The sequence below is a fragment of the Acanthochromis polyacanthus genome, chromosome 8 (assembly GCF_021347895.1).
Source record: "Acanthochromis polyacanthus isolate Apoly-LR-REF ecotype Palm Island chromosome 8, KAUST_Apoly_ChrSc, whole genome shotgun sequence".
Classification (NCBI taxonomy): Eukaryota; Metazoa; Chordata; class Actinopteri; family Pomacentridae; genus Acanthochromis; species Acanthochromis polyacanthus.
Window position 1 is genome coordinate 37299683 of NC_067120.1, and position 13135 is coordinate 37312817.

At 39.9% G+C, this 13135-nt stretch overlaps 2 protein-coding genes across 4 annotated transcripts in view; both read left to right on the top strand.

Moving 5' to 3' along the window:
• kiaa0513 (KIAA0513 ortholog) overlaps positions 1-4568 on the top strand; it is a 42244-nt gene extending 37676 nt beyond the window's left edge. For all 3 annotated transcript variants that reach the window (XM_022211440.2, XM_022211441.2, XM_022211439.2), the window contains one exon: positions 810-4568. In XM_022211440.2, coding sequence (XP_022067132.1) covers positions 810-859 — 50 coding nt within the window. In that variant the 3' untranslated portion in view covers positions 860-4568. The remainder of the gene's footprint in view (positions 1-809) is intronic.
• A 5263-nt stretch (positions 4569-9831) lies between these two features.
• LOC127535120 (proline-rich protein 2-like) lies at positions 9832-11048 on the top strand. Its single transcript, XM_051952176.1, has 2 exons — positions 9832-10136; positions 10595-11048. The coding sequence occupies exons 1-2, from the start codon at positions 9832-9834 to the stop codon at positions 11046-11048; spliced, it is 759 nt and encodes a 252-aa protein (XP_051808136.1).
• Positions 11049-13135: the final 2087 nt, after the last annotated feature.

The following is a 13135-nucleotide window of genomic DNA, read 5'->3' on the forward strand; positions in this document are numbered from 1 at the left end:
CTGACTCAGGTTTTACAGGCTGCAGGTTCTTTACAGGACAAAGACAAGTCAAAAGTTTGGACATACATTCATTGTTTATACCATTTAAAACTATGAAACAACACATGTGGACTTAGGTAGGAAGAAAAACTGGCCTTAATTTCTACTTCCCTTGTTCATATTTAATCCAAAGCTTTGTTTCAATACATTTCTTTTTGCCTTTAAGCTCCAAACATCTCATATTAGTTCCTAACTGTTTCTGTTAGTTCCAGGTTTCTCCTGTTAACTTTTACTCTGTTTAGTTCTTGTTAGAGCCTTTAAGCTGCAATTGGCTCATCTTTTTCCTCTGTTAGCATCTGTTCCCTCCAGGTACCTCCTGTTAGCTCCTAAGTTACTTTCTCTTAGCGTTGTGCAGTACATATAGCTCCTCATAGCTCCAGATATCTCCTGTTAGCTTGTGTTGGCTTATTTTAGACCCAGTTAGCTCTAGTTGGCTCTAGTTAGCTCCTGTTAAGCACATATTAGCTTTTGTTTGCTCCATTGAGCTCTCTTATTCGAGCCTGTTACTGCCTTTTGGCTCCAGCTGGCACATCGTTTTCTCTGTTAGCGTCTATTATCATCTGTTCCCTTCATGTTAGCTCCTATTTGCTGCTATTTACTTTTGTTAGTGTCAGTTTGCTCTCGTTAGCTTCTGTTAGCGCTATTTTACTCTGGTTGGCTCAATATCTGCTGTTAGCTCATGTTCCAGATTATGTTAATTATGTGATTATGGTTCTTGTTACATAGCAACGTGGCTTTATATTGAATATGTGTGTTTCATCCATTTCCAGAACAGTACAAGCTGCTGACCGACCACATAGACAAAATGGCGGCAGAGTGACTTGACAGGCTGCGTTTCAACACATGACAATCTGACAACACATCAGCGGTTTCCCTCCGGATCAACATCAACCCTCCGACTGCTGCGTTTGTGTGGTTCACCGCTGAAAACCAACCTGCTGGACTGAACTGTGCCACAGCTGTAGCAAACATCAGCAATAATAATAGTAACACAAAACCACCATCAGTCCAGCATCTGTGTCGACCTGCTTTACCACCACAGTAACTAGCAGCTTAAAGTGAAGTTTAAATACACCCCGAGCAGCTTCAGTGTGGATTTACACATTATACCCATGATGTTACACGTCCTATATGCTGTTTAAGCCGTGTTTCCTTGGTGAACATATTTATTACACGTGTGGTGTGATTATGCCACATGGCAATAAGAATTTATTGTGCTTTTACTTGCTGTTCAGGTGGTGTCAGGTCAGTTTTAACGCCTAAAAATTCCCTTATGCTTGTTTTTCTGTCGCTGTAGCTTCATATTAAATACAAAAACACACAGTTCTGACATAATCTAACATAGAACTTTATTAACTTTAGGTGCTTGCTTCAGCACCTAAAATGTCAGAAACGACATCCATGCATGCTTTCTCTTTAAAAGATTTATACCGTTCTCCTGTCAATAAATATGAATCAAAAACAAGGGGACAGTTAGCTTAGCAACAACAGAAACAGGGTAAACAACTAACAAGCTAATTATAATAATCACTGGAATTTTCAGGGATCAAACATACAAGTTATAATGTGTTATATTTCCTTAGAGTCTTTAGTTACTTTATGCTAAACTAGGCTAAACTCTCTTCTAGCTGTAGTTTTATGATTTCTATCCCATTTTTGCTGTTTTAAACTTGACACACAAAATTGTTTGGAGTAGAAATTCTTGTATGAACCATCTTTATGCCTATAAACCAAATATAAAGTGACAGGAAGTGGGCAGTTAGCTTAGCATAAAGATGGAAACAGAGGGTAAGCAAGGTAGTGACAAAACATATTAAGACTTCAGGGTGTAAGGAACTTTATGCTAAGCTAAGCTAGCTATCTTCTGGCTGTAGTTTCATATCAAACAAGGTGATATCAAGCTGTTCATTGTTTACATGTTTGAATCTCATTTCACCATTTTGGCCTCTCACATTTGGAGTTTACAGTAACAGCATGGTTAGCTTAGCTGGCATAGAATTGGAAACGGGGTTAACAGCCAGCCTAGCTTTGTACACAATTGACAAAATTCATCTACAAACACTTCTACAGGTCCTTTACCAACACAAATGTTGCTTGTTTAAACCATCCAAAAAGCAGAATATAAAACTGACAAATGACTTCAATGCAGTTGACTTGCTATGCTTACTATGCTAAGCTAAGTATCCTCAGACTTTAGCTTCATATGAGGCAGAGAGACAGTCAATCTCTCTTGTTTTGCGACATGTTTATGTTTTAGTGAGTTGATGTTATGTGGGAATAATGATTCTTTGAACCATGGCTGTAAAATGAATATGAAATGAAAGCTAAGTGATAGTTAGCTTAATTTAGCATAAAGTCTAAAAAAGGACAACAAATCCATCCTAGCTTTTTCCCCAAATGTGTTACAATGCCTTGCGACCAGCACCAAACTAATTAACACATATTATACATGCATATAAATATCAAAATAAGAAGTGACTTTATGCTAAGCTAAGCTAACTGTCAGTTATTTAAGTTTATAGCTAAATTGTTTTGTCCCATTTTTGATATTTTAAACCTGGCTCACATTTCAAATTTACTGATTTTATGTTGTTTCTTGGGAGGAAAATATATTTTTTGAATCATTCGTATGTCTGTAAACTGAACATGAAGCTACTGGATGGTTAGCTTAGCATAGCACAGAGACCGAAACGGCTAAATTAATAGCCTAGCTTTGTCCACGGGTGATAACTCAACCTATCAGTAGCTCGCTGGTTGACACAAAATTTAGACTAATAGCAATTTATCTAAGTGCCAAGTGAAAGTAAATTTATGCTAGCTAAGCTAACCATCCTCTGGCTGTAGCTTTATATGAAACATCAGTTGTTAGCTACCTATGTCCATTATATTTTTCAAGTTTACACCAGCCATATATTTACAATTTATTCATTTTATAAAGAAGGAACATCAAAATGATGGTTAGCTTAGCATAACACAGAGACTAAGACAGGGGTAAATGACTAGCTTAGCTCTGTCGCAGGTGATAAACCACTTCACTGATTGACACAATTCCAGTTTATTATTTTATGCAGAAAGCAAAATATGAAGGTGACAAGGCACTTTTGTACAAAAGAGTTTATGCTAAGCTATGCTAGCTGTAGCTTCACATATTCCCATCCCATTTTCACCACTTTTAACCTTTCAGGAATTTAAAATTTACAAATTTTGTTTTGTTTTATGAGAGAAAAACACCTTTGGATAATTCTCATGTCTGTAAAGTAAATATGACACCACAGTGACTGGATGGTTAGCTTAGCATAGTACAAAGACTAAAACAGGGGTACATAACTAGCCTAGCTTTTTCACAGGTGAAAAATCCACCTACCAGAAACTCAGTGATTGACACAAAATTTGTACTAAAAGCAATTTATGTAGCTGAAAAGTAATTTCAGTGGAAGTAAATTTATGTTGTGCTAAGGTAACTATCCTCTGGCTGTGGATTTATATGAAACATCAGTTCTTAGCAAGCTATTTCTATTACAATTTTGCCACTTTAAGCCAGCCACATATTTACAGTTTACTTATTCTACGATTAAGCAACAGTAAGGGGATGGTTAGCTCAGCATAGCCTAGCACAGAGACTAAATGACTAGCTTAGCCCTTTTTTTTATTTATACAAAAAGCAAAATCTGAAAGTGACAAGGGACTTATGTACAAATTCATTTATGCTAAGCTAAGTATCTTCTGGCTGTTGCTTCACATATTTCTGCCACATTTTTGCAATTTACTGATTCTGATTTTAAGTTTTTTTAAATTAGAAACTTTATTGTGATCCTGGGGAACATTAGCGACTCCTTCTCCATCCAAAGTGCCTTCCATGGAAGTGAACCTCCTCGTCTCCGATGCCCGAACAAACACTACTGCACTCTGTAACTCTGCCCCCTGCTGGTTAGCTTCGCCGTGTGGCTGTTTGTGGTTTTAGTGACGGGTTTAGTCGTTCTTGATGCTAACAGCGTAGCCAAGCATGAATCCTGCTGCATGTGTCTCTTATCTCGCATGTGCAAACAGCATCAAACTCCTGTAAAAGTGAGTGACTGACTTGTGTAGTCGTTGTGTTATTTAATGCTGCCACTGTGGGGCAGCGTTGTGTTTCCAATCCAAGCCTTTCTCAGTGAGACTTTATCAAACTTGGCAGGTTGAATCAGACTGAAGTTATTGTGTAAATACTGTACATTTTCTGTGTGTGTTGTGAGAATCGATAACGTGCTGCTGTATGTTAATTGTGGGTCTTTTATTGTAAACGTAGAACCAGTAGATGTGTCGGTGCATCGTGACCTAAATGTCTGACTGTAGTTTCGTCACCTGTGTGCCGTGTTTGTGTAAATGTAAATCATTCCTTCTGCTGTCTGGAGCTACATGCAGTGTTTTAATTGATCTGTTTGCATGAGCTCTGGTTCCACTTCACGCCTCTGAAACATGTTCTGAATCTGTGCACAATTATTCTGTGTTTTTCCCGACGATCTTTAAACACTCCTCTGACTCAAACTGTAGATCTGAATGTTGTTCTTGTGGCTCATTTTGCACCACATTCAGTCCCAACACCTTCGTCTTCACATGAATCTGGGCCTCGAAACGTTCAAAATTAGACATGAAATCAAGAATAACAAGAAATGGAAATAAATGGGTGTGGAAAAAATGAAAACCAAAGAAAGCGATTGTCATGAAATGGTATTCAATAATGTTATTTTTTAAATTATTATTATTGTCAAACTTTTGCTGTCAGGTGCCATGAAAATAAATAAATAAATGGAAATAAATAGATGTAATAAAAGCAACATGAAAAGAATGAATGAAGTGTGAAATAAAATGTGACGATATCAGTTGGAAAATGACCTAATTAAGTGAAAAATGACAAATTTACTTAGAAAATGACATGAAACTTAAAAAACTGACACCTTGATATCAAAGGTGACTTGAAATACACATTAAAATTATTACAAAATGACAAGAAGTAAAAAATAATGACAAAATAAAACAGGATGGCATGAATTATATATATATATTTATCCCTATTTGTTTATTACATCATTGTTGCACTGCCTGCTCTGCATGCCTTTTAATTTGCCCACTAGTGACAATTTTTTCTGAATCTGAATCTGAAGGTGGAAAAAAATGAAAAGTAAAATGATGTAAGAAAACATGCATACAAAAAAAATGACAGGTTTTTAAAAGGCGTTGACATTACATCCAGTTTATCTGTGATTAAAGGGTGGTTTGTCTGCTACTTGAACCAGATTTAGTTTATATGAACTAAAATTTAGGATTAAAGGAAAACTTCAAGGTTTTTGTGATGAAAATGTGGAGACAAAAAGACACAAAATTACCACAAACATACACGATTTGACTACAAGACACACCAAACTACTACAAAGGGACAGACAATGGATACACAAAGATACAAAACATCTAAAAATACACACGAAATTCTACGAAGAGACAAAACTACTAAAAAAAAGAATAAATGCAATGGATCAAGACATAAGCAAAAGACAAAATCTGACCACAAAGAGACACAAAACATGTTAAAAAAGACCCAAAATTACCATAATAGGATTAAAAAAATGAATAAAACAAGACACAAATAACTACCAAGACACACAAAATAATGACAAAAACACAAAACATCCACAAAAAGACAATGACTGACGACGAGATAAAAAATGACAACAACTATCCAAAAAGAGACACAAAAGGATCACAGTGACACAAAACTGTCTCCAACAAGCTCAGAAATGATCACAAAAACACACAAAACATCTAGACAGACAAAATGACCACACGGTGACAGAATGTCTACAGAGACACAAAATGACAACAAAGAGACACAAAATTACTACAAAACATCTACAAAAAGACAAAAACTGACGACAAGACACAAAATGACAGACACAAAATATCTAAAAAGTCACAAAAATTACCACAAATGGACAAAAGAAACTGTGTACAACAAGACACAAAATTACCACAATGAGACGAAAACTGACTGCAACACAAATGCCTACAAAGGTGCACAAAATTACCACAAAACATCAACCAAAAGACAAAATCTGCCTATAGCAAGACACAAAATGAGTGACTACAACTACACAAAAACTGACTACAAAGACTCACAAATCAACCACAAAAAGACATAAACTGCCAACAACAGACAGAAAACATCCAAAAAGATCCAAAATGACCACAATGACACAAAAAAACTGTCTACAAAGAGACACAAAAAGTGTAAAAACTCATCAAAAAACAGACATAACCTGATTGGAACACGTGGATAAAACCGCAGCTTGGCTGTTTTTTTGGAGACAAACAGCTTAAGGTGGTATTTCTGGTATTTAGAAAGTGTTGTTTCATGTTTGTGCCTCTAAAAACATGAGGATAAATGTAATGTGATGATGATAATGTGGACTCTACATGTTTCTAGTGTGTGTCTGAGTGTTACTGTGGACTCTACACGAGTGCTGACGGACCGTGTGCAGCAGGACAAAGTGTCGGACTGTTCCAGGGTCTGAGTTTTGCCCACATTCTGCCTTTTAAACATAAACAAACAGCCGTCACCGTGTAACGAGCTGTGAAAGGCCAGTCAGCAGCGTCACACCAGCAACACCCTGCTCTCTAATTAAAACCAGACCGACAGACCAGGCAGCAGCCAGGAGGGTTCAGGTCCGATCACACGGATTCATCCTGCTGCAGTCAGAGTCACAGGGAGAGGAACCAGGAGATAGTCTGATCCATGAACAGTCCTCATCTGTGCAGCATGGAGTCAGTCTGGGGCTCCTGGAGACACAATGAGACAGAATAAATCCTCACAACAAGTGTGGAGCTGCTGAGCTTCAGTAACATTTGTAACTACAACGAGACAAAAAGCGACGAAAAAGAGCTACAAAAACACCTGCACAGAAACTCAAAATGACTAAAAACAAACACAAAATGATCACAAAGAGACTAAAAATAGACAAAACCGACTACAAAAAGACAAAATAATGGCAAAGAAACAAAACGTGGAACACAAAATGAGTACAAAGAGAAAAAAGTGACCCAAAACAACAAAATGAGACACAACTAAAGTAGAAAGAGACAAAAGGTTTCTAAGAAGAGCTACAAAAACACCTGCACAGAAACTCAAAATGACTAAAAACAAACACAAAGTGATCACAGAGACTAAAAATAGACAAAACTGACTATAAAAAGACAAAATAATTGCAAAACATGGAACACAAATTGAGTGCAAAGAGAAAAAATGACAACAAAGACACGTAAAAATGGCTAAAAAGAGAAACAACACAAGTACAGAGAGACAAAACATCTATAAGAGACACAAAACGACTGCAACGAGGATAAAAAAAACACAAAACAGTCAAAAAGAGATAAAGACAACAACTAATGGAGAAAAATGATGACAAAGAAATATGAAATATTCAAAATGAGACAAAAAATGACCTCAGACAGAAAAACATGACTAAAAATGGACACAAAAAGACTACAAAGAGACACTAAATATGTAGAAATAGACAAACTATCCGTCACAGAAACACAAAAATAAACATAAAGCAAAAAAGGAAGACATGAAGGAGGCACAGAAAACATTTAAAAGAGACACAAAACACTTACAAAGACAGAAAACACCCGAAGAGAGATAGCAAGCAACAACTAAAGTACAAGGAATGACTTCAGAGAAACACAAAAAATCCACAATGAGACACAAAATGACCCCATAAAATACTTAGAATAGACAATATGAAGACTACAGAGACAAAATAACTGCAAAGAAACAAAACATGGGACACAAAATGATCACAAAAGACCAAAAAGGGACACGAAACATGTAGAAAGAGATAACATATCCTTCACAGAAATACAAAAAGATCATAAAGAGAAAAAAATGACGTGAAAGAGACCGAATAAATACTTAAAATAAACAAAAAAGACTACAAAGAGAGAAAATAATTGCAAAATGATCAGAAAAACCAAAAAAAAATGGCAACAAAGACACACAAATGGCTTAAAAGAAATGCAACACAAGTAGAGGCAGATAGAAAGTTACTGAAAAGTGACAAAAGTGACTACAAAAGGACAAAAATAATTACAAATAAACAACAACAGGGCATAAAATGAGTGCAAAGATGAAATAAAATGACAACAAAGATGCAAAAATGGCTAAAAAAAGACATGACACAAGTAGAAAGAGACAAAAAGTTACTAAAATAGACAAAAAAACCCCACAAAGAGACAAAATGTCCAACAAAAGAGAAACAAAATGACTAAAAATAAAATAAAAACGTCCAGAAACGACTATAAACACACAAAAACATACCAGAAAGACACAACAGAGTAATAAGATCATAAGAAGAGACACATAATGATGAAAAACAGTTTAAACACCAAAATGTTATATTTTAATCTGATGTGTTCATTAAATCCGATTTATCAGGTGTGTGCAGTCTGGGTCTCGGCTGCTGTATTTAGCAGAGAGCAGCGCCCCCTGGAGGCCTCAATGGAAACTACATCACCTGCCGGTCAGACAGGAAGTAGATCAGGTGCTGAACAGGAGGATTCCAGAGTAGAAATGAGAGAAGAGTGATGTTGAGACACAGGGTTTGACGCCTTACATTGATTTGAACAGCATTTCATCATTTCTGGTCTCTGAACTGAAGATTAAAATCTGTGGTGAGTAAATAAATCAACAAACATGCTGCTAGTTTAGAGGAGCTTACAGATGGATTCCTGGTTTTCCTGTTTTCTGCACAGATGTACAGGTGCTCAGAAGTGAACTGAATCAGTTTTTCCACTGCAGGACCTTCTATAAAACCAGAAACAAACTTTAAGGGAACTTAAGGAGGAAAAACCTCCACAGCTGGTTGTAGAAGTTCCACAGTTTAAAGAACAACAGTAGCTCCTGGATGAAGTGAAGGAAACAGGACGATGCAGGTTTGTTGTGTTTATGTGGAGAATTTAAAGTTGTTGGAAAGGAAGAATAAAGTTTTTTTTTTTTGTCTGCAAGTCCGCTCAAAAATGACACCAACCACCCATGGTGTCATTGCTTAAGCTTCATGCAAATTTTTTTCTTCTTTGTGACTGTGACCATCACCTGTCCTCATGGCAAATTAACCTATCATGTTTATTTCAAGCTGTGTCCTGCATTATGCCATTGAGGGCTGTGCACACCCAAGTGGAACATAAAACAAACACAGGACAGACAGAAAGGTGAGGCATAGACAGTGTTCTAAGAGAAAAGGTGCGTTTTATTTGTTTGTACTCTTTAATTCACACCTTAAAACCAGTTACAAATCTAAAACCCTTCACAAACACCAAATACGACAAAATCCCAACTGGATCAATCATGAAGATGTCAGGAGACCACAAGAAGGATAGATAAAGCAGAGTGAGATCCACAGACACTAACCCAGCAACCTCCACTGACTCAGCAACCGGAGGAACACACTCTATTGAGTTTTGGTAGGTGCCGGTGTGGTGAGTCTGGCATGCATGAAAACCTCCAAGAAAAGGAGGGAGCTGTCCCCTCCAGCCCAAGGAGGTCCACCCAGCCCCCCCGCAGGAGCCACCAAGCGGAGACCCAGCCCAGGAGCCCAGAGCGATCCCCCCCCGACACAGCCAGAGCCCCAAGGCCCGCGCAGCAGAATGGGCCGTAGCGGACCCCCACGGCGCCCCACCGGCCCACAGCCCCACTTCCCCCACGACCCGCCCCCCCCGCCCCCCCACCGCCCCCGCCACCGACCCACACCACCCCCCTCCCCCACCATGCCGCCCCCCACAACCCACCCCCAACACCCCCCCTACGCCCCCCCACCAGGCCACCCCCCCACCCCTCGCCCAGCCACACCACCCACGCCACCCCTCCCACACCCAAATCCGGGAGGCCACCCGCTCACCGGAAAACAGCACCAAGGGACCGGGCAACAGCACTGCAAGGGCAAACGAGCCCAGCCCACCTCCGGCCGCCCAGAGAGACGCGACCCTGAGGGAGGGAGAGGAAGGAACACCAGGGGAGGCGCAACAACCCAGGCCCTCGGGCCCGGCAGGGAGAAGCCCCGGAGATCACGCCAGTAAACCTATTGTGATTTACCCGGTTACTGAGTTCACCGGTTCCCCGACTGGTGAACACTAGCTCTGCACCGTGAATGTGACCCACCCAAGTGTATATACAAGTATGTGTGGTGCCTTAAGATTGGGGGGTCGGTGAGGCAGAGCACAGGGTAACGAACCCCCCCCTCAGTCTCCCCGCAAGCCCAAAATGTGAATGTGTATGTGGTGCGTTAAAATTGGGGGAAGAAGTGTCGGGGTGGGGGCATAGACAGGGGGGCCACAGCACAACACTGCACTGGGGCCTATCCCATCTAATGACGTCCCACCCCATAACCACCCACCCCCCAGGTAGTGTGGTGCATTAAAATTGGAGGGGAATTGTGGAGTAGGAATAGTACCCCCCCCCCCCCCCCCCCAAGGGATGTGTTGTGTGCCCTATGTGTATATTTACAAGGTGTATTGTGCAAAGTTTGTGAAGTGATTTAAGAGGAGCGATCAACGGGGCCCCACCCAGCCAGGCGGAGGGAGGTGCGTGCGCGCCCAGCGCCCCCCCAAACAATCCAGACGGCCGCCAGGGCGCCGCGAGCGCCAGGAACCACAGGAGGCCAACGACACCACACAAAGCGGCCACCCCCACGAAGAAAACACGACAGGCGACCCGGCCCGACCGGGCGCCAGACCCAGACGACTGCCGGGCCGCCACCCACGACATTTTTAGTCGCAGATGGCGACCCAGCGGACGCCCAAACCAGGCGCCCGACCGAGCCGAACCGCCCACCATGCCCCCCCACGGAAGCAGCCACCCCGCAGGACGCCACCAGCCCCCCACGACCCCCGGCCCACGTGGCGACCCGGGGAACAAGGCCAACCACGTCGAGCAACAGGGGACAGCACCTGGAGGATTAGCCAAGCATGCAGTGACACCAAGTTAGCCATTCATGCATATAGACAGAGGATCCTGAGGAGTTGTTGACTGTAAGTTGTCGTCGATACAGCCCACTCGATCCTGCTGACAGCGACTGGGTTCCTAACTGAAGACAATCATTAGTTACACAATGCCAACATACATAAGCAGCAACATATATTGGGGTGATGTGGTGGTTCTCGCTAACAGGCAGAGTCAGGTTACCAGGTTTAAGTTAAGGGAGTTAACATACGGTGACCATGTTTGTATAAAATTTAACAACTGATTTTTATTTGAAGCAGAGATTTTCTTCATTGAAATGTGATTTATTAGGAGGTTCAACCAGAGATTAATGTTCAGAGATTGCTTATTTTTCCAGTTAACAAGGATTGTTTTTTTGGCGATGGCGAGGGCTACAAGTAAGGATTGAGATTGTTTGCGTGGTAGGTCCGTTGTTGTTAAGTCGCCGAGTAAAGACAGACTTGGAGATAAAGGAATCCTGCAGTTTAAGATTGCGGAAAGCTTTTCTGAGACGTTGGTCCAGAAATTTTTTACGGGGGTGCACAGCCATAGAGCATGAAAATAAGTATCAGCAGTGTTCTGGGAGCACTGGAGAATCCCATTTTGTTCATCATATATTGAGTAATATGTGTTCTATGGAGGATTTTGTATTGGATGAGTTGTAAGTTTGTGTGTTTTGTCATTTTAAATGCATTATCGCAAATTTGAGTCCAGAAGTCTGGTTCCGGAGATATAGATAGATCTAACTCCCATTTAGAAATAGGTAAATGTATTGTATCAGTGCTTAGGAGTAACTTATATATTTTAGAGAGGGTTTTAGTTGTTGTTGGAGAAAGCTTTATGATTGCTTCAGCTAATGCCGGCGGCCGGAGCGTGCTTTGAAATGTTGAGATTCTTTTCTTAATAATATTTTTAACTTGTAGATAATGTAAAAAATTCCCGTTTTTTATTTTGTATTTTTGAAGCAAGTTTGTATAGGACATGAACGTATTATCTGAGAAGAGGTGGTGGAGATGTGTGATTCCATTCTGCTCCCAAACAGCTAAATGGAGCGGCGGAGAATAAAGTTTGTTGTCACAGTTTAACTCATCAACATGGAGCCTGTCACAAACGTTTACCCTGAATTCTCTCCTTTACTGCCCTGAAACAGAAGAAAAGGTACGGCAGTGGAAAACAGACAGTTGTTTCTGTCTCTTACACGTCTCTTTGTGGTCGCTTTTTGTTGTTTAGTTGTTGTTTTGTGTCTCTTTGTGGTTGTTTTGTGTCTCTTTGTAATCATTTTGTGTCTCTTCGTAGTCATTTTATGTCTGTTTGTGGTCATTTTTTGTCTCTTTGTGGTAATTTTGTGTCTCTTTGTGGTCATTTTGTGTCACTTTGCAGTCATTTTGTGTCTCTTTGCCGTCGTTTTGTGTCTCTTTGTAGTCGTTTTGTGTCTCTTTGCAGTCATTTTGTGTCTCTTTGTAGTCATTTTGTGTCTCTTTGTAGTCGTTTTGTGTCTCTTTGTAGTTGTTTTGTAATCATTTTGTGTCCCTTGGAAGTAGTTTTTTGTGTCTGTGTTTGTTTTGTGTCTCTTTGTGGCCATTTGTGATCACTTTGTTTTTCTTTCTAGTCATTTTGTTTCTCTTTGTGGTTGTTTCTTATCTGTGACTGGTTACTTTGTGATTATATTGTGTATCAATATGGTTGTTCTGTGTCTCTTTGTAGCCATTTTTGTCTCCTTGTGGTTGTATTGTGTCTCATTGTAGTCACTTTGTGTCCCTTGTAAGTAGTTTTGTGTCTCATTGTGATTATGTTGTGTGTATCTGCAGTTGCTCTGTTTCTTTTTGGAGCAATTTTGTGCCATTTTATGTCACTTTTGTCTCTTTGTAGGCTCTTTGTGATCATTTTGTGTTTCTTTGTAGTCACTGGAAGTAGTTTTGTGTCTCTTTTTAGTCAATTTGTCTGTGGTAAAATAATCTGAAATGTTGTGTGTATTAATGTAAATTTTTAAATACAATAAAATACAGTAAGTAGCACTCTGTACATTTAACAGTAAACCTGAGAACAATAATAAACAGTAACAATACTCCATATTCTTAAGTCATTCAATAGTGC

Coding starts and splice junctions, on each gene's coding strand:
- LOC127535120 (XM_051952176.1), top strand. CDS start 9,832: ATGCCGCCCCCCACAACCCACCCCCAACACCCCCCCTACGCCCCCCCA. Junction 10,137..10,594: donor AAGCCCCGGAGATCACGCCA/GTAAACCTATTG, acceptor AAGTTTGTGAAG/TGATTTAAGAGGAGCGATCA.